The sequence below is a fragment of the Panulirus ornatus genome, chromosome 19 (assembly GCF_036320965.1).
Source record: "Panulirus ornatus isolate Po-2019 chromosome 19, ASM3632096v1, whole genome shotgun sequence".
Taxonomy (NCBI): domain Eukaryota; kingdom Metazoa; phylum Arthropoda; class Malacostraca; order Decapoda; family Palinuridae; genus Panulirus; species Panulirus ornatus.
The window spans coordinates 21754117-21780943 of record NC_092242.1 but is presented as its reverse complement, the minus strand read 5'-3'; the positions used below and the strand labels follow the sequence as shown (position 1 = coordinate 21780943).

The following is a 26827-nucleotide window of genomic DNA, read 5'->3' as shown; positions in this document are numbered from 1 at the left end:
CAACAAACCTTCAAAATACTCACTCCATCTCCTTCTCACATCACCACTACTTGTTATCACCTCCCCATTTGCGTCCTTCACTGAAGTTCCCATTTGCTCCCTTGTCTTACGCACTTTATTTACCTCCTTCCAGAACATCTTTTTATTCTCCCTAAAATTTAATGATACTCTCTCACCCCAACTCTCATTTGCCCTTTTTTTCACCTCTTGCACCTTTCTCTTGACCTCCTGTCTCTTTCTTTTATACATCTCCCACTCAATTGCATTTTTTCCCTGCAAAAATCGTCCAAATGCCTCTCTCTTCTCTTTCACTAATACTCTTACTTCTTCATCCCACCACTCACTACCCTTTCTAATCAACCCACCTCCCACTCTTCTCATGCCACAAGCATCTTTTGCGCAATCCATCACTGATTCCCTAAATACATCCCATTCCTCCCCCACTCCCCTTACTTCCATTGTTCTCACCTTTTTCCATTCTGTACTCAGTCTCTCCTGGTACTTCCTCACACAGGTCTCCTTCCCAAGCTCACTTACTCTCACCACCCTCTTCACCCCAACATTCACTCTTCTGAAAACCCATACAAATCTTCACCTTAGCCTCCACAAGATAATGATTAGACATCCCTCCAGTTGCACCTCTCAGCACATTAACATCCAAAAGTCTCTCTTTCGCACGCCTGTCAATTAACACGTAATCCAATAACGCTCTCTGGCCATCTCTCCTACTTACATAAGTATACTTATGTATATCTCGCTTTTTAAACCAGGTATTCCCAATCATCAGTCCTTTTTCAGCACATAAATCTACAAGCTCTTCACCATTTCCATTTACAACACTGAACACCCCATGTATACCAATTATTCCCTCAACTGCCACATTACTCACCTTTGCATTCAAATCACCCATCACTATAACCCGGTCTCGTGCATCAAAACCACTAACACACTCATTCAGCTGTTCCCAAAACACTTGCCTCTCATGATCTTTCTTCTCATGCCCAGGTGCATATGCACCAATAATCACCCACCTCTCTCCATCAACTTTCAGTTTTACCCATATTAATCGAGAATTTACTTTCTTACATTCTATCACATACTCCCACAACTCCTGTTTCAGGAGTATTGCTACTCCTTCCCTTGCTCTTGTCCTCTCACTAACCCCTGACTTTACTCCCCAGACATTCCCAAACCACTCTTCCCCTTTACCCTTGAGCTTCGTTTCACTCAGAGCCAAAACATCCAGGTTCCTTTCCTCAAACATACTACCTATCTCTCCTTTTTTCACATCTTGGTTACATCCACAAACATTTAGGCACCCCACTCTGAGCCTTCGAGATGGATGAGCACTCCCCGCGTGACTCCTTCTTCTGTTTCCCATTTTAGAAAGTTAATACAAGGAGGGGAGGATTTCTGGCCCCCCGCTCCCGTCCCCTCTAGTCGCTTTCTACGACACGCGAGGAATACGTGGGAAGTATTCTTTCACCCCTATCCCCAGGGATAATATACATATATATATATACATATACACATACACACACATACACATACATACGCACATATACACACACACACACATACATATATATACATATGAAAAATGTAAGAAACAATTTAGAAAACTGAAACTTCTAGCTTGAAATGAATATATATATATATATATATATATATATATATATATATATATATATATATATATATATTTTTTTTTTTTTTTTTTTAATACCTCGTCGCTGTCTCCCGCGTTTGCGAGGTAGCGCAAGGAAACAGACGAAAGAAATGGCCCAACCCCCCCCATACACATGCACATACATACGTCCACACACGCAAATATACATACCTACACAGCTTTCCATGGTTTACCCCGGACGCTTCACATGCCTTGATTCAATCCACTGACAGCACGTCAACCCCTGTATACCACATCGCTCCAATTCACTCTATTCCTTGCCCTCCTTTCACCCTCCTGCATGTTCAGGCCCCGATCACACAAAATCCTTTTCACTCCATCTTTCCACCTCCAATTTGGTCTCCCTCTTCTCCTCGTTCCCTCCACCTCCGACACATATATCCTCTTGGTCAATCTTTCCTCACTCATTCTCTCCATGTGCCCAAACCACTTCAAAACACCCTCCTCTGCTCTCTCAACCACGCTCTTTTTATTTCCACACATCTCTCTTACCCTTACGTTACTTACTCGATCAAACCACCTCACACCACACATTGTCCTCAAACATCTCATTTCCAGCACATCCATCCTCCTGCGCACAACTCTATCCATAGCCCACGCCTCGCAACCATACAACATTGTTGGAACCACTATTCCCTCAAACATACCCATTTTTGCTTTCTGGGATAATGTTCTCGACTTCCACACATTTTTCAAGGCTCCCAAAATTTTTGCCCCCTCCCCCACCCTATGATCCACTTCCGCTTCCATGGTTCCATCCGCTGACTGATCCACTCCCAGATATCTAAAACACTTCACTTCCTCCAGTTTTTCTCCATTCAAACTCACCTCCCAATTGACTTGACCCTCAACCCTACTGTACCTAATAACCTTGCTCTTATTCACATTTACTCTTAACTTTCTTCTTCCACACACTTTACCAAATTCCGTCACCAGCTTCTGCAGCTTCTCACATGAATCCGCCACCAGCGCTGTATCATCAGCGAACAACAACTGACTCACTTCCCAAGCTCTCTCATCCCCAACAGACTTCATACTTGCCCCTCTTTCCAAGACTCTTGCATTTACCTCCCTAACAACCCCATCCATAAACAAATTAAACAACCATGGAGACATCACACACCCCTGCCGCAAACCTACATTCACTGAGAACCAATCACTTTCCTCTCTTCCTACACGTACACATGCCTTACATCCTCGATAAAAACTTTTCACTGCTTCTAACAACTTGCCTCCCACACCATATATTCTTAATACCTTCCACAGAGCATCTCTATCAACTCTATCATATGCCTTCTCCAGATCCATAAATGCTACATACAAATCCATTTGCTTTTCTAAGTATTTCTCACATACATTCTTCAAAGCAAACACCTGATCACCTGAACACCTGATCCATAGCAGGAAATGGCGAATAGTATGAAAAAAAATCATATATATATATATATATATATATATATATATATATATATATATATATATATATATATATATATATATATACATATATATATATCTTTCTTTCTTTCAAACTATTCGCCATTTCCCGCATTCGCAAGGTAGCGTTAAGAACAGAGGACTGGGCCTTTGAGGGAATATCCTCACCTGGCCCCCTTCTCTGTTCCTTCTTTTGGAAAATCAAAAAAAAAAAAAAAAAAAGAGAGGGGAGGATTTCCAGCCCCCCGCTCCCTCCCCTTTTAGTCGCCTTCTACGACACGCAGGGAATACGTGGGAAGTATTCTTTCTCCCCTATCCCCAGGGATTATATATATATATATATATATATATATATATATATATATATATATATATATATATATATATATATATATATATATATATATGTGTTACTTTCCACGCAATTCCCCCGTGTCGTAGAAGGCGATGAAAGGGGACGGGAGTGGGGGCTAGAAACCCTCCCCTCCTTGTATTTTAACTTTCTAAAAGGGGAAGAAAAGGGGTCACCCGGGGAGTGCTCATCCTCCTCGAAGGCTCAGATTGGGGTGTTTAAATGTGTGTGGATGTAACCAAGATGAGAAAAAAGGAGAGATAGGTAGTATGTTTGAGGAAAGGAACTTGGATGTTTTGGCTCTGAGTGAAATGAAGCTCAAGGGTAAAGGGGAAGAGTGGTTTGGGAAAGTCTTGGGAGAAAAGTTAGGGTTTGGTGAGAGGACAAGAGCAAAGGAAGGATTAGCACTACTCCTGAAGCAGGAGTTGTGCGAGTATGTGATAGTGTAAGAAAGTAAACTCTAGACTGACAGGGGTAAAACTGAAAGTAGATGGAGAGAGATGGGTGATTATTGGTGCCTATGCACCTGGTCATGAGAAGGAAGATCATGAGAGGCAAGTATTTTGGGAGCAGCTCAGTGAGTGTGTTAGCAGCTTTGATGCATGAGATCAGGGTATAGTGATGGGTGATTTGAATGCAAAGGTGAGTAATGTGGCAGTTGAGGGTATAAATGGTGTACATGTGGTTTTCATTGTTGTAAATGGAAATGAAATGCTTGTAGATTTGTGAGATGAAAAAGGACTGGTGATTGGGAATATGTGATTTGAAAAGAGAGATATACATAAGTATACATATGTAAGTAGGAGAGATGGCCAGAGAGCGTTATTGGATTACGTGTTAATCGATAGGCGCATGAAAAAGAGGCTTTTGGATGTTAATGTGCTGAGAGGATTAACTGGGGGGATGTTTGACCATTATCTTGTGGTGGCAAAGGTGAAGATATGTAGAGGTTTTCAGAAAAGAAGAGAGGATGTTGGTGTGAAGAGAGTGGTTAGAGTGAGTGAGCTTGGAAAGGAGACTGGTGTGAGGAAATACAAGGAGAGAATGAGTGCAGAATGGAAAAATGTTAGAGCAAATGAATGAAGGGGAGTGGGGGAAGAATGGGATGTATTTATGGAAGCAGTGATGGCTTGCACAAAAGATGTCTGTGGCATGAGGAAGGTGGGAGGAGGGCAGATTAGAAAGGGTAGTGAGTGGTGGGATGAAGAAGTAAGATTATTAGTGAAAGAGAATTGAGAGGCATTTGGACAATTTTTGCAGGGAAATAGTGCAAATGACTGGGAGATGTATAAAAGAAAGAGGCAGGAGGTCAAGAGAAAGGTGCAAGAGGTGAAAAAGAGGGCAAATGAGATTTGGAGTAAGAGAGTATCATTAAAATTTTAGGGAAAATAAAAAGATGTTTTAGAAGGAGGTAAATAAAGTGCATAAGACAAGAGAACAAATGGGAACATTGATGAATGGGACAAATGGGGAGGTAATAACAAGTAGTAGTGAAGTGAGAGGGAGATGGAGTAAATATTTTGAAGGTTTCTTGAATATATTTGGTGATAGAGTGGCATATATAAGGTGTTTTGGTCGAGGTGATGTGTAAAATGAGAGGGGTCAAGGAGAATGATTTGATAAACAGAGAAGAGATAGTGAAAGCTTTGCGGAAGATGAAAGCCGGCATGGCGGTGGTTTTGGATGGTATTGCTATGGAATTTATCAATAAAGGGGGTGACTGTGTTGTTGACTGGTTGGTGAGGATATTCACTGTATGTATGGTTCATGGTGAAGTGCCTGAGGATTGGCAGAATGCATGTATAGTGCCATTGTACAGAGGGAAAGTGGATAAAGGTGAGTGTTCAAATTACAGAGGGTATAAGTTTGTTGAGTATTCCTGGGAAATTATATGGGAGGGTATTGATCGAGAGGGTGAAAGCATTGCAGGGAAACAGACGAGGAATGGCCCAATATATATATATATATATATATATATATATATATATATATTTTTTTGCTTTCTCGCTGTCTCCCGCGTTTGCGAGGTAGTGCAAGGAAACAGAAGAAAGAAATGGCCCAACCCACCCCCATACACATGTATATACATACGTCCACACATGCAAATATACATACCTACACAGCTTTCCAAGGTTTACCCAAACGCTTCACATGCCCTGATTCAATCCACTGACAGCACGTACACCCCGGTATACCACATCGATCCAATTCACTCTATTTCTTGCCCTCCTTTCACCCTCCTGCAAGATTTTCACACCATCTTTCCACATCCAATTTGGTCTCCCACTTCTCCTCGTTCCCTTCACCTCTGACACACATATCCTCTTGGTCAATCTTTCCTCACTCATTCTCTCCATGTGCCTAAACCATTTCAAAACACCCTCTTCTGCTCTCTCAACCACGCTCTTTCATTTCCACACATCTCTCTTACCCTTACGTTACTTACTCGATCAAACCACCTCACACCACACATTGTCCTCAAACATCTCATTTCCAGCACATCCATACTCCTGCGCACAACTCTATCCATAGCCCACGCCTCGCAACCATACCCATTGTTGGAACCACTATTCCTTCAAACATACCCATTTTTGCTTTCCGAGATAATGTTCTCGACTTCCACACATTCTTCAAGGCTCCCAGAATTTTCGCCCCCTCCCCCACCCTATGATCCACTTCCGTTCCATGGTTCCATCCACTGCCAGATCCACTCCCAGATATCTAAAACACTTTACTTCCTCCAGTTTTCCTCCATTCAAACTTACCTCCCAATTGACTTGACCCTCAACGCTACTGTACCTAATAACCTTGCTCTTATTCACATTTACTCTTAACTTTCTTCTTTCACACACTTTACCAAACTCAGTCACCAGCTTCTGCAGTTTCTCACATGAATCAGCCACCAGCGCTGTACCATCAGTGAACAACAACTGACTCACTTCCCAAGCTCTCTCATCCACAACAGACTTCATACTTGCCCCTCTTTCCAAGACTCTTGCATTCACCTCCCTAACAACCCCATCCATAAACAAATTAAACAACCATGGAGACATCACACACCCCTGCCGCAAACCTACATTCACTGAGAACCAATCAGTTTCCTCTCTTCCTACACGTACACATGCCTTACATCCTCAATAAAAACTTTTCACTGCTTCTAACAACTTGCCTCCCACACCATATATTCTTAATACCTTCCACAGAGCATCTCTATCAACTCTATCATATGCCTTCTCCAGATCCATAAATGCTACATAAAAATCTATTTGCTTTTCTAAGTATTTCTCACATACATTCTTCAAAGCAAACACCTGATCCACACATCCTCTACCACTTCTGAAACCACACTGCTCTTCCCCAATCTGATGCTCTGTACATGCCTTCACCCTCTCAATCAATACCCTCCCATATAATTTACCAGGAATACTCAACAAACTTATACCTCTGTAATTTGAGCACTCACTCTTATCCCCTTTGCCTTTGTACAATGGCACTATGCACGCATTCCGCCAATCCTCAGGCACCTCACCATGAGTCATACATACATTAAATAACCTTACCAACCAGTCAATAATAAAGTCACCCCCTTTTTTAATAAATTCCACTGCAATACCATCCAAACCTGCTGCCTTGCCGGCTTTCATCCCACATATTTATTTTGATTTATTTATTTTGCTTTGTTGCTGTCTCCCGCGTTAGCGAGGTAGCGCAAGGAAACAGACGAAAGAATGGCCCGACCCATCCACATACTCATGTATACACATACAAGTCCACACACGCGAATATACATACCTATACATCTCAATGTACACATATATATACACACACAGACATATACATATATACACATGTACATAATTCATACTGTCTGCCCTTATTCATTCCCATCGCCACCTCACCACATGTGGAATAACCAACTCCCTCCCCCCTTATATGTGCGAGGTAGTGCTAGGAAAAGACAACAAATGCCCCATTCATCCACACTCAGTCTATAGCTGTCATGTAATAATGCACCGAAACCACAGCACCCTTTCCACATCAAGGCCCCACACAACTTTCCATGGTTTACCCCAGATGCTTCACATGCCTTGGTTCAATCCATTGACAGCACATCGACCCCGGTATACCACATCGTTCCAATTCACTCTATTCCTTGCACGCCTTTCACCATCCAGCATGTTCAGGCCCCGATCACTCAAAATCTTTTTCACTCCACCTTTCCACCTTCAATTTGGTCTCCCACTTCTCCTCGTTCCCTCCACCTCCGACACATATACCCTCTTTGTCAATCTTCCCTCACTCATTCTCTCTACGTGACCAAACCATTTCAAAACACACTCTTCTGCTCTCTCAACCACAGTCTTTTTATTTCCACATATCTCTCTTACCCTTACATTACTTACTCGATCAAACCATCTCACAGCACACATCATCCTCAAACATCTCATTTCCAGCACATCCACCCTCCTTCGCACAAATCTATCCATAGCCCACGCCTCGCAACCATACAACACTGTTGGATCCACTATTCCTTCAAACATACCCATTTTTGCTTTCGGAGATAATGTTCTCGACTTCCACACATTCTTCAAGGCTCCCAGGATTTTCGCCCCCTCCCACACCCTATGATTCACTTCTGCTTCCATGGTTCCATCGGCTGCCAGATCCACTCCCAGATATGTAAAACACTTTACTTCCTCTAGTTTTTCTCCATTCAAACTTACCTCCCAATGTATATATATATATATATATATATATATATATACATCGAGGATGTGGATCTGGAGAAGGCATATTATAGAGTTCATAGAGATGCTCTGTGGAAGGTATTAAGAATATATGGTGTGGGAGGAAAGTTGTTAGAAGCAGTGAAAAGCTTTTATCAAGGATGTAAGGCATGTGTACGTGTAGGAAGAGAGGAAAGTGATTGGTTCTCAGTGAATGTAGGTTTGCGGCAAGGGTGTGTGATGTCTCCATGGTTGTTTAATTTGTTTATGGATGGGGTTGTTAGGGAGGTGAATGCAAGAGTTTTGGAAAGAGGGGCAAGTATGAAGTCTGTTGGGGATGAGAGAGCTTGGGAAGTGAGTCATTTGTTGTTCGCTGATGATACAGCGCTGGTGGCTGATTCATGTGAGAAACTACAGAAGCTGGTGACTGAGTTTGGTAAAGTGTGTGAAAGAAGAAAGTTAAGAGTAAATGTGAATAAGAGCAAGGTTATTAGGTATATTAGGGTTGAGGGTCAAGTCAATTGGGAGGTGAGTTTGAATGGAGAAAAACTGGAGGAAGTGAAGTGTTTTAGACATCTGGGAGTGGATCTGGCAGCGGATGGAACCATGGAAGCGGAAGTGGATCATAGGGTGGGGGAGGGGGCGAAAATTCTGGGAGCCTTGAAGACTGTGTGGAAGTCGAGAACATTATCTCGGAGAGCAAAAATGGGTATGTTTGAAGGAATAGTGGTTCCAACAATGTTGTATGGTTCGAGGCGTGGACTATGGATAGAGTTGTGCGCAGGAGGATGGATGAGCTGGAAATGAGATGTTTGAGGACAATGTGTGGTGTGAGGTGGTTTGATCGAGTAAGTAACGTAAGGGTAAGAGAGATATGTGGAAATAAAAAGAGCGTGGTTGAGAGAGCAGAAGAGGGTGTTTTGAAATGGTTTGGTCACATGGAGAGAATGAGTGAGGAAAGATTGACCAAGAGGATATATGTGTCGGAGGTGGAGGGAACGAGGAGAAGAGGGAGACCAAATTGGAGGTGGAAAGATGGAGTGAAAAAGATTTTGTGTGATCGGGGCCTGAACATGCAGGAGGGTGAAAGGAGGGCAAGGAATAGAGTGAACTGGAGCGATGTGGTATACCGGGGTTGACGTGCTGTCAGTGGATTGAATCAAGGCATGTGAAGAGTCTGGGGTAAACCATGGAAAGCTGTGTAGGTATGTATATTTGCATGTGTGGACGTATGTATATACAAGTGTATGGGGGTGGGTTGGGCCATTTCTTTCGTCTGTTTCCTTGCACTATATATATATATATATATATATATATATATATATATATATATATATATATATATTTTTTTTTTTTTACTTTGTCGCTGTCTCCCGCGTTTGCGAGGTAGCGCAAGGAAACAGACGAAAGAAATGGCCCAACCCCCCCATAGATATGTATATACATACGTCCACACACGCAAATATACATACCTACACAGCTTTCCATGGTTTACCCCAGACGCTTCACATGCCTTGATTGAATCCACTGACAGCACGTCATCCCCGGTATACCACATCGCTCCAATTCACTCTATTCCTTGCCCTCCTTTCACCCTCCTGCATGTTCAGGCCCCGATCACACAAAATCTTTTTCACTCCATCTTTCCACCTCCAATTTGGTCTCCCTCTTCTCCTTGTTCCCTCCACCTCCGACACATATATCCTCTTGGTCAATCTTTCCTCACTCATCCTCTCCATGTGCCCAAACCACTTCAAAACACCCTCTTCTGCTCTCTCAACCACGCTCTTTTTATTTCCACACATCTCTCTTACCCTTACGTTACTCACTCGATCAAACCACCTCACACCACACATTGTCCTCAAACATCTCATTTCCAGCACATCCATCCTCCTGCGCACAACTCTATCCATAGCCCACACCTCGCAACCATACAACATTGTTGGAACCACTATTCCTTCAAACATACCCATTTTTGCTTTCCGTGATAATGTTCTCGACTTCCACACATTCTTCAAGGCCCCCAGAATTTTCGCCCCCTCCCCCACCCTATGATCCACTTCCGCTTCCATGGTTCCATCCGCTGCCAGATCCACTCCCAGATATCTAAAACACTTCACTTCCTCCAGTTTTTCTCCATTCAAACTCACCTCCCAATTGACTTGACCCTCAACCCTACTGTACCTAATAACCTTGCTCTTATTCACATTTACTCTTAACTTTCTTCTTCCACACACTTTACCAAACTCAGTCACCAGCTTCTGCAGTTTCACACATGAATCAGCCACTAGCGCTGTGTCATCAGCGAACAACAACTGACTCACTTCCCAAGCTCTCTCATCCCCAACAGACTTCATACTTGCCCATCTTTTCAAAACTCTTTTGGAAAGAAGGGCAAGCATGAAGTGTGTTGGGGATGAGAGAGCTTGGGAAGTGAGTCAGTTGTTGTACGCTGATGATACAGCGCTGGTGGCTGATTCATGTGAGAAACTGCAGAAGCTGGTGACTGAGTTTGGAAAAGTGTGTGGAAGAAGAAAGTTAAGAGTAAATGTGAATAAGAGCAAGGTTATTAGGTACAGTAGGGTTGAGGGTCAAGTCAATTGGGAGGTGAGTTTGAATGGAGAAAAACTGGAGGAAGTGAAGTGTTTTAGATATGTGGGAGTGGATCTGGCAGCGGATGGAACCATGGAAGCGGAAGTGGATCATAGGGTGGGGGAGGGGGCGAAAATTCTGGGGGCCTTGAAGAATGTGTGGAAGTCGAGAACATTATCTCGGAAAGCAAAAATGGGTATGTTTGAAGGAATAGTGGTTCCAACATTGTTGTATGGTTGCGAGGCGTGGGCTATGGATAGAGTTGTGCGCAGGAGGATAGATGTGCTGGAAATGAGATGTTTGAGGACAATGTGTGGTGTGAGGTGGTTTGATCGAGTGAGTAACGTAAGGGTAAGAGAGATGTGTGGAAATAAAAAGAGCGTAGTTGAGAGAGCAGAAGAGGGTGTTTTGAAGTGGTTTGGGCACATGGAGAGGATGAGTGAGGAAAGATTGACCAAGAGGATATATGTGTCGGAGGTGGATGGAACAAGGAGAAGAGGGAGACCAAATTGGAGGTGGAAAGATGGAGTGAAAAAGATTTTGTGTGATCGGGGCCTGAACATGCAGGAGGGTGAAAGGAGGGCAAGGAATAGAGTGAATTGGAGCGATGTGGTATACCGGGGTTGACGTGCTGTCAGTGGATTGAAGCAGGGCATGTGAAGCGTCTGGGGTAAACAATGGAAAGCTGTGTAGGTATGTATATTTGTGTGTGTGGACGTATGTATATACATGTGTATGGGGGGGGGGCCATTTCTTTCGTCTGTTTCCTTGCGCTACCTCGCAAACGCGGGAGACAGCGACAAAGTATAATAAATAAATAAATATATATATATCCCTGGGGATAGGGGAGAAAGAATACTTCCCACGCATTCCTCACGTGTCGTAGAAGACGATTAAAGGGGACGGGAGCGGGGAGCCAGAAACCCTCCCCTCCTTGTATTTTAACTTTCTAAAAGGGGAAACAGAAGAAGGAGTCACGCGAGGAGTGCTTATCCTCCTCGAAGGCTCACATTGGGGTGTCTAAATGTGTGTGGATGTACCCAAGATGAGAAAAAAGGAGAGGTAGGTAGTATGTTTGAGGAAAGGAACCTGGATGTTTTGGCTCTGAGTGAAACGAAGCTCAAGGGTAAAGGGGAAGAATGGTTTGGGAATGTCTTGGGAGTAAAGTCAGGGGTTAGTGAGAGGACAAGAGCAAAGGAAGGAGTAGCAGTACTCTTGAATCAGGAGTTGTGGGAGTATGTGATAGAGTGTAAGAAAGTAAATTCTAGATTGATAAGGGTAAAACTGAAAGTTGAAGGAGAGAGATGGGTGATTATTGGTGCATATGCACCTGGGCATGAGAAGAAAGATCATGAGAGTCAAGTGTTTTGGGAGCAGATGAATGAGTGTGTTAGTGGTTTTCATGCACAAGACTGGGTTATAGTGATGGGTGATTTGAATGCAAAGGTGAGTAATGTGGCAGTTGAGGGAATAATTGGTATACATGGAGTGTTCAGTGTTGTAAATGGAAATGGTGAAGAGCTTGTAGATTTATGTGGTGAAAAAGGACTGGTGATTGGGAATACCTGGTTTAAAAAGCGAGATATACATAAGTATACGTATGTAATTAGGAGAGATGGCCAGAGAGCATTATTGGATTACGTGTTAATTGATATACGCACGAAAGAGAGACTTCTGGATGTTAATATGCGGAGAGGTGCAACTGGAGGGATGTCTGATCATTATCTTGTGGAGGCGAAGGTGAAGATTTGTGGGGGTTTTGAGAGAAGAAGAGAAGGTGAAGAGGGTGGTGAGAGTAAGTGAGCTTGGGAAGGACACTTGTGTGAGGAAGTACCAGGAGAGACTGAGTACAGAATGGAAAAAGGTGAGACCAAAGGAGGTAAGGGGAGTGGGGAGGAATGGGATGTATTTAGGGAAGCAGTGATGGCTTGCGCAAAAGATGCTTGTGGCATGAGAAGCGTGGGAAGTGGGTTGATTAGAAAAGGTAGTTAGTGGTGGGATGAAGAAGTAAGATTATTAGTGAAAAAGAAGAGAGAGTCATTTGGACGATTTTTGCAGGGAAAAAATGCAAATGAGTGGGAGAGGTATAAAAGAAAGAGGCAGGAGGTCAAGAGAAAGGTGCAAGAGGTGAAAAAGAGGGCAAATGAGAGTTGGGGTGAGAGAGTATCATTAAATTTCAGGGAGAATAAGATGTTCTGGAAGGAGGTAAATAAAGTGCGTAAGACAAGGGAGCAAATGGGAACTTCAGTGAAGGGCGCAAATGGGGAGGTGATAACAAGTAGTGGTGATGTGAAAAGGAGGTGGAGTGAGTATTTTGAAGGTTTGTTGAATGTGTTTGATGATAGAGTGGCAGATATAGGGTGTTTTGGTCGAGGTGGTGTGCAAAGTGAGAGGGTTAGGGAAAATGATTTGGTAAATAGAGAAGAAGTAGTAAAAGCTTTACGGAAGATGAAAGCTGGCAAGGCAGCAGGTTTGGATGGTATTGCAGAGGAATTTATTAAAAAAGGGGGTGACTGTATTGTTGACTGGTTGGTAAGGTTATTTAATGTATGTATGTTTCATGGTAAGGTGCCTGAGGATTGGCGGAATGCGTGCATAGTGCCATTGTACAAAGGCAAAGGGGATAAGAGTGAGTGCTCAAATCACAGAGGTATAAGTTTGTTGATTATTCCTGGTAAATTATATGGGAGGGTATTGATTGAGAGGGTGAAGGCATGTACAGAGCATCAGATTGGAGAAGAGCAGTGTGGTTTCAGAAGTGGTAGAGGATGTGTGGATCAGGTGTTTGCTTTGAAGAATCTATGTGAGAAATACTTAGAAAAACAAATGGATTTGTATGTAGCATTTATGGATCTGGAGAAGGCATATGATAGAGTTGATAGAGATGCTCTGTGGAAGGTTTTAAGAATATATGGTGTGGGAGGCAAGTTGTTAGAAGCAATGAAAAGTATTTATCGAGGATGTAAGGCATGTGTACGTGTAGGAAGAGAGGAAAGTGATTGGTTCTCAGTGAATGTAGGTTTGCGGCAGGGGTGTGTGATGTCTCCATGGTTGTTTAATTTGTTTATGGATGGGGTTGTTAGGGAGGTGAATGCAAGAGTTTTGGAAAGAGGGGCAAGTATGTAGCCTGTTCTGGATGAGAGAGCTTGGGAAGTGTGTCAGTTGTTGTTCGCTGATGATACAGCGCTAGTGGCTGATACATGTAAGAAACTGCAGAAGTTGGTGACTGAGTTTGGTAAAGTGTGTGAAAGAAGAAAGTTAAGAGTAAATGTGAATAAGAGCAAGGTTCTTAGGTACAGTAGGGTTGAGGGTCAAGTCAATTGGGAGGTAAGTTTGAATGGAGAAAAACTGGAGGAAGTAAAGTGTTTTAGATATCTGGAAGTGGATCTGGCAGCGGATGGAACCATGGAAGCGGAAGTGGATCATAGGGTGGGGGAGGGGGCGAAAATTCTGGGAGCCTTGAAGAATGTTTGGAAGTCGAGAACATTATCTTGGAAAGCAAAAATGGGTATGTTTGAAGGAATAGTGGTTCCAACAATGTTGTATGGTTGCGAGGCGTGGGCTATGGATAGAGTTGTTCGCAGGAGGGTGGATGTGCTGGAAATGAGATGTTTGAGCACAATATGTGGTGTGAAGTGGTTTGATTGAGTAAGTAATGTAAGGGTAAGAGAGATGTGTGGAAATAAAAAGAGTGTGGTTGAGAGAGCAGAAGAGGGTGTTTTGAAATGGTTTGGTCACATGGATGGAATGAGTGAGGAAAGATTGACCAAGAGGATATATGTGTCAGAGGTGGAAGGAACGAGGAGAAGTGGGAGACCAAATTGGAGGTGGAAGGATGGAGTGAAAAAGATTTTGAGTGATCGGGGCCTGAACATGCAGGAGGGTGAAAGGCGACCAAGGAATAGAGTGAATTGGAACGATGTGGTATACCGGGGTCGACGTGCTGTCAATGGATTGAACCAGGGCATGTGAAGCGTCTGGGGTAAACCATGGAAAGTTGTGTGGGGCCTTGATGTGGAAAGGGAGCTGTGGTTTCGGTGCATTAATACACGACAGCTAGAGACTGAGTGTGAACGAATGGGGCCTTTGGTCTCTTTTCCTAGCGCTACCTCGCACACATGGGGGGGAGGGGGTTGTGATTCCATGTGTGGCGAGGTGGCGATGGGAACAAATAAAGGCAGACAGTATGAATTATGTACATGTGTATATATGCATATGTCTGTTTGTGTATATATATGTGTACGTTGAGATGTATAGGTATATATATTTTCGTGTTTGGACGTGTATGTATATACATGTGTATATGGGTGGGTTGGGCCATTCTTTCATCTGTTTCCTTGCGCTACCTCACTAACGCGGGACACAGCGACAGAGCAAAATAAATAAAAATAAAATATATATATATATATATATATTTTTTTTTTTTTTTTTTTTTTTTATACCTTGTCGCTGTCTCCCGCGTCTGCGAGGTAGCGCAAGGAAACAGACGAAAGAAATGGCCCCCCCCCCATACACATGTACATACACACGTCCACACACGCAAATATACATACCTACACAGCTTTCCATGGTTTACCCCGGACGCTTCATATGCCTTGATTCAATCCACTGACAGCACGTCAACCCCTGTATACCACATCGCTCCAATTCACTCTATTTCTTGCCCTCCTTTCACCCTCCTGCATGTTCAGGCCCCGATCACACAAAATCCTTTTCACTCCATCTTTCCACCTCCAATTTGGTCTCCCTCTTCTCCTCGTTCCCTCCACCGACACATATATCCTCTTGGTCAATCTTTCCTCACTCATTCTCTCCATGTGCCCAAACCATTTCAAAACACCCTCTTCTGCTCTCTCAACCACGCTCTTTTTATTTCCACACATCTCTCTTACCCTTACGTTACTTACTCGATCAAACCACCTCACACCACACATTGTCCTCAAACATCTCATTTCCAGCACATCCATCCTCCTGCGCACAACTCTATCCATAGCCCACGCCTCGCAACCATACAACATTGTTGGAACCACTATTCCTTCAAACATACCCATTTTTGCTTTCCGGGATAATGTTCTCGACTTCCACACATTCTTCAAGGCTCCCAAAATTTTCGCCCCCTCCCCCACCCTATGATCCACTTCCGCTTCCATGGTTCCATCCGCTGACAGATCCACTCCCAGATATCTAAAACACTTCACTTCCTCCAGTTTTTCTCCATTCAAACTCACCTCCCAATTGACTTGACCCTCAACCCTACTGTACCTAATAACCTTGCTCTTATTCACATTTACTCTTAACTTTCTTCTTCCACACACTTTACCAAACTCCGTCACCAGCTTCTGCAGTTTCTCACATGAATCAGCCACCAGCGCTGTATCATCAGCGAACAACAACTGACTCACTTCCCAAGCTCTCTCATCCCCAACAGACTTCATACTTGCCCCTCTTTCCAAAACTCTTGCATTTACCTCCCTAACAACCCCATCCATAAACAAATTAAACAACCATGGAGACATCACACACCCCTGCCGCAAACCTACATTCACTGAGAACCAATCACTTTCCTCTCTTCCTACACGTACACATGCCTTACATCCTCGATAAAAACTTTTCACTGCTTCTAACAACTTGCCTCCCACACCATATATTCTTAATACCTTCCACAGAGCATCTCTATCAACTCTATCATATGCCTTCTCCAGATCCATAAATGCTACATACAAATCCATTTGCTTTTCTAAGTATTTCTCACATACATTCTTCAAAGCAAACACCTGATCCACACATCCTCTACCACTTCTGAAACCACACTGCTCTTCCCCAATCTGATGCTCTGTACATGCCTTCACCCTCTCAATCAATACCCTCCCATATAATTTACCAGGAATACTCAACAAACTTATACCTCTGTAATTTGAGCACTCACTCTTATCCCCTTTGTCTTTGTACAATGGCACTATGCACGCATTCCGCCAATCCTCAGGCACCTCACCATGAGTCATACATACATTAAATAACCTTACCAACCAGTCAACAATACAGTCACCCCCTTTTTTAACAAATTCCACTGCAATACCATCCAAACCTGCTGCCTTGCCGGCTTTCATCTTCCGCAAAGCTTTTACTACCTCTTCTCTGTTTACCAAATCATTTTCCCTAACCCTCTCACTTTGCACACCACCTCGACCCAAACACCCTATATCTGCCACTCTGTCATCAGACACATTCAACAAACCTTCAAAATACTCATTCCATCTTCTCACATCACCACTACTTGTTATCACCTCCCCATTTACGCCCTTCACTGAAGTTCCCATTTGCTCCCTTGTCTTACGCACCCTATTTACCTCCTTCCAGAACATCTTTTTATTCTCCCTAAAATTTACTGATAGTCTCTCACCCCAACTTCTACGACACGCAGGGAATACGTGGGAAGTATTCTTTCTCTCCTATCCCCAGGGATAATATATATATATATATATATATATATATATATATATATATATATATATATATATATATATATATATATATATATATATGGGGTGGGTTGGGCCATTCCTTTCGTCTGTTTCCTTGCGCTGCCTCGCGGGCGCGGGAGACGGCGACAAAAAAAAAAAAAAAAAAAAAATATATATATATATATATATATATATATATATATATATATATATATATATATATATATATATATATATATATATATTTATATATATTATCCCTGGGGATAGGGGAGAAAGAATACTTCCCACGTATTCCCTGCGTGTCGTAGAAGGCGACTAAAAGGGGAGGGAGCGGGGGGCTGGAAATCCTCCCCTCTCACTTTTTTTTTTTTTTTTTAATTTTCCAAAAGAGGGAACAGAGAAGGGGCCCAGGTGAGGATATTCCCTCAAGGGCCCAGTCCTCTGTTCTCAACGCTACCTCGCTAATGGCGGAAATGGCGAATAGTATGAAAGAAAGAAAAAGAATATATATATATATTTTTTGTCACTGTCTCCCACGTTTGCGAGGTAGCGCAAGGAAACAGACGAAAGACATGGCCCAACCCACCCCCATACACAATGTATACACACACACACGTCCACACACGCAAATATACATACCTACACAGCTTTCCATGGTTTACCCCAGACGCTTCACATGCCCTTATTCAATCCACTGACAGCACGTCAACCCCGGTATACCACATCGATCCAATTCACTCTATTCCTTGCCCTCCTTTCACCCTCCTGCATGTTCAGGCCCCAATCACACAAAATCTTTTTCACTCCATCTTTCCACCTCCAATTTGGTCTCCCACTTCTCCTCGTTCCCTCCACCTCCAACACATATATCCTCTTGGTCAATCTTTCCTCACTCATTCTCTCCATGTGCCCAAACCATTTCAAAACACCCTCTTCTGCTCTCTCAACCATGCTCTTTTTATTTCCACACATCTCTCTTACCCTTACATTACTTACTCAATCAAACCACCTCACACCACACATTGTCCTCAAACATCTCATTTCCAGCACATCCATTCTCCTGCGCACAACTCCATCCATAGCCCACGCCTCGCAGCCATAGAACATTGTTGGAACCACTATTCCTTCAAACATACACATTTTTGCTTTCCCAGATAATGTTCTCGACTTCCAAACTTTCTTCAAGGCTCCCAGGATTTTCGCCCCCTCCCCCCACCCTATGATTCACTTCCGCTTCCATGGTTCCACCCACTGCCAGATCCACTCCCAGATTAGAATCTAAAACACTTAACTTCCTCCAGTTTTTCTCTATTCAAACTTACCTCCCAATTGACTTGACCCTCAACCCTACTGTACCTAAAAACCTTGCTCTTATTCACATTTACTCTTAACTCTCTTCTTTCACACACTTTACCAAACTCAGTCACCAGCTTCTGCAGTTTCTCACATGAATCAGCCACCAGCGCTGTATCATTAGCGAACAACAACTGACTCACTTCCCAAGTTCTCTCATCCACAACAGACTTCATACTTGCCCCTCTTTCCAAAACTCTTACATTCACCTCCCTAACAACCCCATACATAAACAAATTAAACAACCATGGAGACATCACACACCCCTGCCGCAAACCTACATTCACTGAGAACCAATCACTTTCCTCTCTTCCTACACGTACACATGCCTTACATCCTTGATAAAAACTTTTCACTGCTTCTAACAACTTGCCTCCCACACCATATATTCTTAATACCTTCCACAGAGCATCTCTATCAACTCTATCATATGCCTTCTCCAGATCCATAAATGCTACATACAAATCCATTTGCTTTTCTAAGTATTTCTCACATACATTCTTCAAAGCAGACACCTGATCCACACATCCTCTTCCACTTCTGAAACCACACTGCTCTTCCCCAATCTGATGCTCTGTACATGCCTTCACCCTCTCAATCAATACCCTCCCATATAATTTACCAGGAATACTCAACAAACTTATACCTCTGTAATTTGAGCACTCACTCTTATCCCCTTTGCCTTTGTACAATGGCACTATGCACGCATTCCGCCAATCCTCAGGCACCTCACCATGAGTCATACATACATTAAATAACCTTACCAACCAGTCAACAATACAGTCACCCCCTTTTTTAATAGATTCCACTGCAATACCATCCAAACCTGCTGCCTTGCTGGCTTTCATCTTCCGCAAAGCTTTTACTGCCTCTTCTCTGTTTACGAAATCATTTTCCCTAACCCTCTCACTTTGCACACCACCTCGACCAAAACAACCTATATATATATATATATATATATATCGCTCCTGGAGATAGGGAAGAAAGAATATTTCCTACATATTCCCTGGGTCATAGAAAGCAACTAAAAGGGATGGGAGCAGGGGGTGGAAATCCTCCCCTCTCATTTTTAGTTTTCCAAAAGAAGGAACAGAGGAGGGGGCCAAGTGTTGATATTCCCTCAAAGGGTTAGTCCTCTGTTCTTAATGCTGCTTCGCTAATGCGGGAAATGGTGAATAGTATGAAGCGGTGTTTAAATATTGGGTGAGTGGGGTTTAGGGGGGTTGAGACCGTCCATTGTGCTTTGGCTTTGCTAACTGGTTAGGGGTTACATTTAATTAGGTTTGGGTTTTTTTTTTTCTATTCAATGAATCCCACAATATCCTTGTGCATTTTGTAAAGTGATGATTACAAATGAAAATAATAATGAAGCATAAGAAAAGCCTACTTTTTGCCAATTTTGAAAAAAAAGCAATAGCACCCTTCACATCTACAAATAACATCTATATACACAAACATACATTAATGCCTTAATCATTTCTGTCAAGTTATTACTGCTAAATGCTGAGATGGAAATCATAATTGTCAGTGTTATTCCCCATCAGTTTATCATATATGATCAATGAAAACTTGTCCATGAAATTATACAGTCTATAAAATGTTTCAGAAAGGCACACACCTATAGTCTTAACCTTTACCAAAGTTAAAGAAACTGTCACTCATTTAATTTAGAAACATTTTGTACATGCTAACATTAATGGAAAAAATGCATGGATAACAAACCCTATTTTCAATAAGCAAGTATCTTGAATTAAAAATATTCTAAAATTCCAAAAACTAGTATACTGAAAGAAGCTTATTATTCTCTTCCCTCACCACTAGATACTGTACCATATTCTGTAACATGGAGTCTTTAGTCTAGTGAATAATGATATCAATCATCTTGAGTCATGAAACAATCTATTCAACACCTAATCAAATGAAAGGAAAGGCAAGATAGAACAGATGATCTGTAAAATTAGGCTTTTTAATGAAAAGTTGTTTATCAACTGAATATATGTAAGTATACTTCACTGAAATACAGTATAACTCAGACTTGCAAATTATTCATAATAAATGAAAAATAAGACACAGACAGGTTTTATCAGATGTCAGTCAAATCATCACATAAATGGCTTTGTGGTATTTACAATAAAGCCAGATTACTGTTCAATGTCAATGTTGTAAACAGTAATAGTAAAGTAAGACTAAAGACTGGTTAAATGTAACTATATAAGTCTAGGTAAATGGGTACTACACAGTTACAAATTTTGGTAAAGTACCAGTTTAAAGTTATCACAGATATAGCTTTGGAATGTGTGTGCTTTTGTTTTGCAATGGCTGGGCAGTATGTGGATAACAGAATAACAGTGTCAGAGCACGACCTGGAGCATTTTTCCTTTATCTCTTGGTAGTGAATACATTAATAACAGGGAGTGCAGTAAAGATCAAGGAAAATGTGTGATTCATGAATATAAAATTACCAGCAAGGGTTGTAAATACCAAGAAAACTTATAGAAACTTTATCTAACTTTCCCTAACAGCCAAAATTCACTTATTCTTAGCACTACTTCAAAAAATATGGACTGTCATGGTCTCGTGTTTGCATCAATTTTGTGATCTGTGCACATAGATGTGCAACCACTTTCTGTCATTGGTGTGTGTGGTACAGTGTGACCACAGTATTGAAAACTAGGATAATTATCAGCTGCAAGGGAAGCAAGGAAAGGTTTTCATAAGTTGTCTTGACTTTTGAAAAGTCTTTCACCTGTATTTATATAAAGATGACATCAGTTTAGCTCCATATCGAAATCAGCTCAAGAATATGTTAGGTGCTTCATATAGTTTGCTGTGATCATAAAAATAAATGCATAACAAATTTAGAGCATTACTTTTCATTGAAAGATATTAACTAAGGATGACAGTAGAATGTGTATCGAGGAAAACATGGAGTTAATCAAAGTATAAGCAGATAATACACTTGATTTTCAAAGACCTAGCCTAAGTACACCAGTCATGCTCATTTAAATGCATTATAAATTTATAAGTGATTGCCAACAAACAAAAAACAACACAATCCTCAGCAGGAAACAAATATTATGCTGGTATATATCTATCATTGTTTTGGTTTCTATGCTCTGTTAATATTTTTCAAGTGTATTACCTACTTCTACATTAACTAACCTCATCTTTTCCTTGATATGCTAAACCCTTATCACCTTATTTATAACTGTCCTATAACATATTGCTCCACAGATACTGTGATGAAAACAGATCATATAAGACACACAAGATATAAGTAGCCATTTCCAAAAGCTAGTTAGATATGAAGCTAAGCTAATGATTTCCTAACTAATTGATATCCAAACTCAATATAAATATGTAGCTTCCTAGTGAATTACAAAAAAAGAAATAAAGCTCCAATTCATACCCTGCCACTCTTGTCATCCAAACCACACACAACTGTACATCAAAATCACTAAATTTCTATGGTGCAACGAAACCAATTTTTTCTGTAATTGTATTCTTTTTAAAGTGAGGATCCTGTGAGTAGGTACAAAGTAAATTAGATAACCATACCACAGAATAATGAATGAAAATAAAGCAGCACAATAAACTGGGCACTGACTGTTATGTGTCATAGCTCATATCATCAGCTAAGTTTACAAAATATCATGCACACGGAACTGAACAGTACAAGAAGTTACACATATACTCTGGTTAACGTTCAGCCAGGCAGGAACTAATGTCATTCATTTTCCCCCGTCCTTTACTGGAGAAGCATGATAAGTAAACAATAACACCCACTCCCCGTATTCTTTCATCTCACCTGTGAGGAAAGCGATGTCGTCCACATCATGGTCGCTCATGGTAGGGTCCCGAGAGAATGTTGCCCCCCTTGGCCCGGGCCCACCTAAACGTAGCTGCACGCTAATTTTGTGTCTCTAGAATCCCTATGGAAACTAGAGGCGCGAAGCCGGAGTATAGGCTAGGAAATATCGTTCAACACTACAAAGGAGACATACTGTGGGTTGAGGGAATGCCCACCCGAACCACCCGAAGAAGGACCTAGCAGACGACACTCTTTTGACAGTTCTCAGCCAGACGTAAACAAAACACTAGCGCCATCTTCACGACGCTCCCGCAACTGACGTAACCGCTCAATATCAAACTAAGTATTCATTTAATATATATATTTGAGTTAATTTTCCATCAGATTTAATATAATTATTGTACGAATATGATCAAAGTGTTGCACTGAAAACTGCTGAGGATGACTAATGGCATAGAAAACTCATATGCACACAGCACACAGTACTTATAACCTACGACATTGATGTGTAAAAATGCATGTGTCACATACATATGAGAGTGTATGTAGTCGTAAAATTATCTTTAACACCTCAGCTAAGTGTCAAGGATTTTTCGGTTGGTAGATGCAGCTTGGAGTTAAAGGCCTTAAGCTGATAAACCTAAAACTTTAAATACCATCAAATGAAAGTGCAATTGAATTATACACAATCAAAATGATCTCAAAACTACTAAAACGATTTGGAAAATGAAGCACAATTGATAGAACCCTTTATCTATCAATTTCACATGATTTAATCGAGCTAACTCTTTCCATTTTCACAAATATAAAACACCATTTTCTTTTAAAATATTACTACAAAATTCTTTCACAAATTTGAAATGATTCAGCTGTTTGACTCACAATTATCATATATTTCAGTTATCTCTTTTACAAATTTCAAACACTTTACCTTACCATATTCACATATTGTGTGGGAAGCTGCTTATTCATGTTAATGTAATTACCTTTTTTTTTGTACGGTAAGGAAGTTTTACAGTCGTGTGGCCTTATGTTTTGAAAATGTGCTATTATACTTTTAAACTTCTTTATAGTCCACATTCATTATTTCATCATTCAATTTATTCTAATTATCTTTTCTTATACTACTTTTACGCCGTAAAACTTATTTGAATCTTTTCTTACAAGTTTCTTGCTTAATTTCAAATATTGTTATGGCCTCTGGTTTGTTCTATATTTTCATCTTTCGAACTGTTCACTGATGACGTCATTGAAATACCTTGAAAAAAAAAAAGATTATGATCAAGTCACCCCTTTATTCTCGAAGCTCTCTTCCATGGAGGACTAATTTACGACCTTTAGTAATCTCACTGTAATCAAACTTCCTTTATTCTAATATCATGTTTGGTGCCGTCCTATAGACCTTCTCTAGTTATTTGTGCTACTCTGTTTACGGTGATCAGACGAGTGGCGGATTCTTATCCTGGCCTACTATAGCATGTGCATGGTATGCTGAATATTTTTCTTCGTGATTTTCTGAATATAGTCTGTTTCTTTGACTATTCCAACCTAGGTATCATGCTGACCTGAATCAGTATGATAATCATATCAAGTTCTTTCGCTCCGTCCTATCCTCATTTATTCGGACTGAATTTCATAGGTATGAGACTAACTTTGGAGCTTATCTAAGATTTCCTGTAAGCCAGTGATTTTGTTTTCATCCGTAAACATATCCCAGTAGACATCTGATTCTTCTGGAAAATAATTTGCATAGAGCAATGCTCCCAGAATAGTCCTGCAGCACACCACAGTTGCCCTTAAACCGATGATATGCGTCCTTTGTTCCCTTCCACCACTGTATATTTTCTAATTCATCAGAGCCGTCTACATATTTTTCCCGATGATTCAGCTTCCTCACTAACCTTTTATGTTGCACAACGTCTAATATATTATGGCAACTCAGATGCACACAATGGAACTCTCATTGAACACCCTGAATCCGTGTTGTTTCTTGCTTAAATAGTTTCTCCGTAGCAAATAGTCATCCACGTGCTTTTTTAATGTCTTTTCTTCGCTTCCTCTCTTTTGGCACTTCCTCCGGCGACATCTTGAACAACGTTGCACTTGGTGTACCAAATGAATCTGCACACTTCGTTAGCGTATATGGTTGAATTTTACCTTGAACATGAGCCTCATATGACTGGCTGGAGTGTCGCCTTATCTTCACGGTACATCCCAAAGCTTTTTGTTTTTTGGCATCTTGTATTGAACAAAATAACTCCCTTTTGTAATACTAGGGTTGTTTATTGGTCAAAATAGTTCCAATTAAACACTTAATATCCAACATTAATTGCTTTTCTCTGGGAAAGCTCCCTTATACTCTTGTTTTATATACAGAACCTTGTTGGGCCATAAAGAAAACCATTTTTTCCTACAAAATTGGGACACTTTTCTCAATCTTCCCTCTGTATTTTGAAGGTAAATGCTCCTGTTCCTTTAACGTAAACTTTACAGAACTTTTCACAACAGTGACTTGTATCATATCTACTGAGCTTCATTTCCTAATTTAGTTTCCCATGATAGTGTACAGTTCTATGTAATTTCTATTATCTGTAAATCCTCAGTTACCACAAGCATTACATTATCACTTTCTTAGTAATGTATCAAAATCAACGAAAGCGTTCTTGGCACCTTGGTTAGTTTATCGACCAGCAGTGAGAATGTTCGTGATAAGTAGATTTGCGTATGGACCACCAATGAGAATGTTCTCGGCAACCAGGTTTATGTATCGACTAGCAATAATAATGTTCTTGAAATTTCCAACAGCGCTGCTGCTACTTTACCAAGATCAGGATGATTGTCAGTAAATTATTCTAATATTCGTACAATTTTTGATACTATTTGTGCTGACTTGAAATGAACATACAGGTAGATTGACAAGTACCTCTTTCTAAGTTGGTTTGTTCTGAGCTTGCACAAGCGAGAAGTTTGTGCAATGATTCGTATAGTGAATGAGTTAGGTCTAATGTTTTTCCCTATTTTGTGTGTCACAATATGTTGCGTCGTCATAATGTTAGGTTCAATGGCAAAGCAAATAATTTTTTTTACCTCTTTCATCAAAATCTACGTTAGAGTTACCTTTGCGTCCCTTAACGCAAGAGAACCCATTGTTCAGAGCTTCAAGCAGGAACTCAAGCACTAAATAACAACCAAGTTTTTCTTTACAAATCTACTATATGACTCGATTTCAAGCGAACTAAATAGTTTCAAGGCTACATCCGGTTATTCAATTGTAATTTATGAAACAAAGGATGTCATTACCTTCATGTTCTTCATTATTGAGTGAACTGTAGTTCATCGAACGCCGATTGCCGTTGGCTCCGTTCGACAAGTGCGCTGACTCGGTCATCTTGAGGAATCTTGTACGTGGAGTAGAATTTCTACAATAGAATCTTCAAATCTCTTATGACTATCAAATCGTCCGGTATTATATTATATCTCAGGCTAACCAGTCATAAGCCTAACTTGGAGGGCTTTAGAATCACTGGTCAAATTTCATACATTAGGCCCTCAAATCTGAAACACAAAGCTCAATGAGCAAGACTTATCAATCCACTTATCTAGCTTCAAAGTCTGAAATGGAAAAGTTTATCCGTGATTTCGTTAATGACGAAAGTATTAAGAATGAACTCTGTTGATTTCATGTACACACGTATAAACAGACACTATTACAATACACATTATACACATTTACTTATTCATGATTACCTAAGAACCAATATCTATGTGTCGTGTTGTTAACCACGACCTTTCTATAGACTCTGGCAGACCAGGGAGCGCTGCTTTTGGCAGCAGGAATATGAAAACTCCTTTCTTGTGAGTTCAAGAACACTCATTACTGGTCGATACAGCATCCCAAAAGTTGACTTTTTACCCATGGTGTAATCTCGTGCACTCTCTCTCTCTCTCTCTCTCTCTCTCTCTCTCTCTCTCTCTCTCTCTCTCTCTCTCTCTCTCTCTCTCTCTCTCTCTCTATATATATATATATATATATATATATATATATATATATATTCATTTATATAATTATTCATTTATATAATTATTCATTTATATCATACTTGATAACCGTTTCTCGCGTCGGCGAGATAGCGCCAGGAAACAGAGGAAGAAAGACCCATCCACTCGTATACAAACATACATACACGCCCATACGCGTAAATATTGATACATATAAATAACATATACATACACAGCCATATACATATGTAAATATGTACATATTCATACTCGCTTGTCTTCATCCATTTTCGGCGCCACCCCGCCCCACAGGAAACAGCATCGCTACTCCCTGCGTCAGCGAGGTAGCGCCAGGAAAACAGACAAAATAGGCCACAACCTCCCATCCACACATCCAGGCTC

At 41.0% G+C, this 26827-nt stretch overlaps 1 protein-coding gene across 1 annotated transcript in view; it reads right to left on the bottom strand.

Annotated features, from left to right (window-relative positions):
- LOC139755679 (endoplasmic reticulum aminopeptidase 1-like) overlaps positions 1-25963 on the bottom strand; it is a 383172-nt gene extending 357209 nt beyond the window's left edge. The window contains exon 1 of the mRNA XM_071674326.1: positions 25727-25963. Coding sequence (XP_071530427.1) covers positions 25727-25814 — 88 coding nt within the window. The 5' untranslated portion in view covers positions 25815-25963. The remainder of the gene's footprint in view (positions 1-25726) is intronic.
- Positions 25964-26827: the final 864 nt, after the last annotated feature.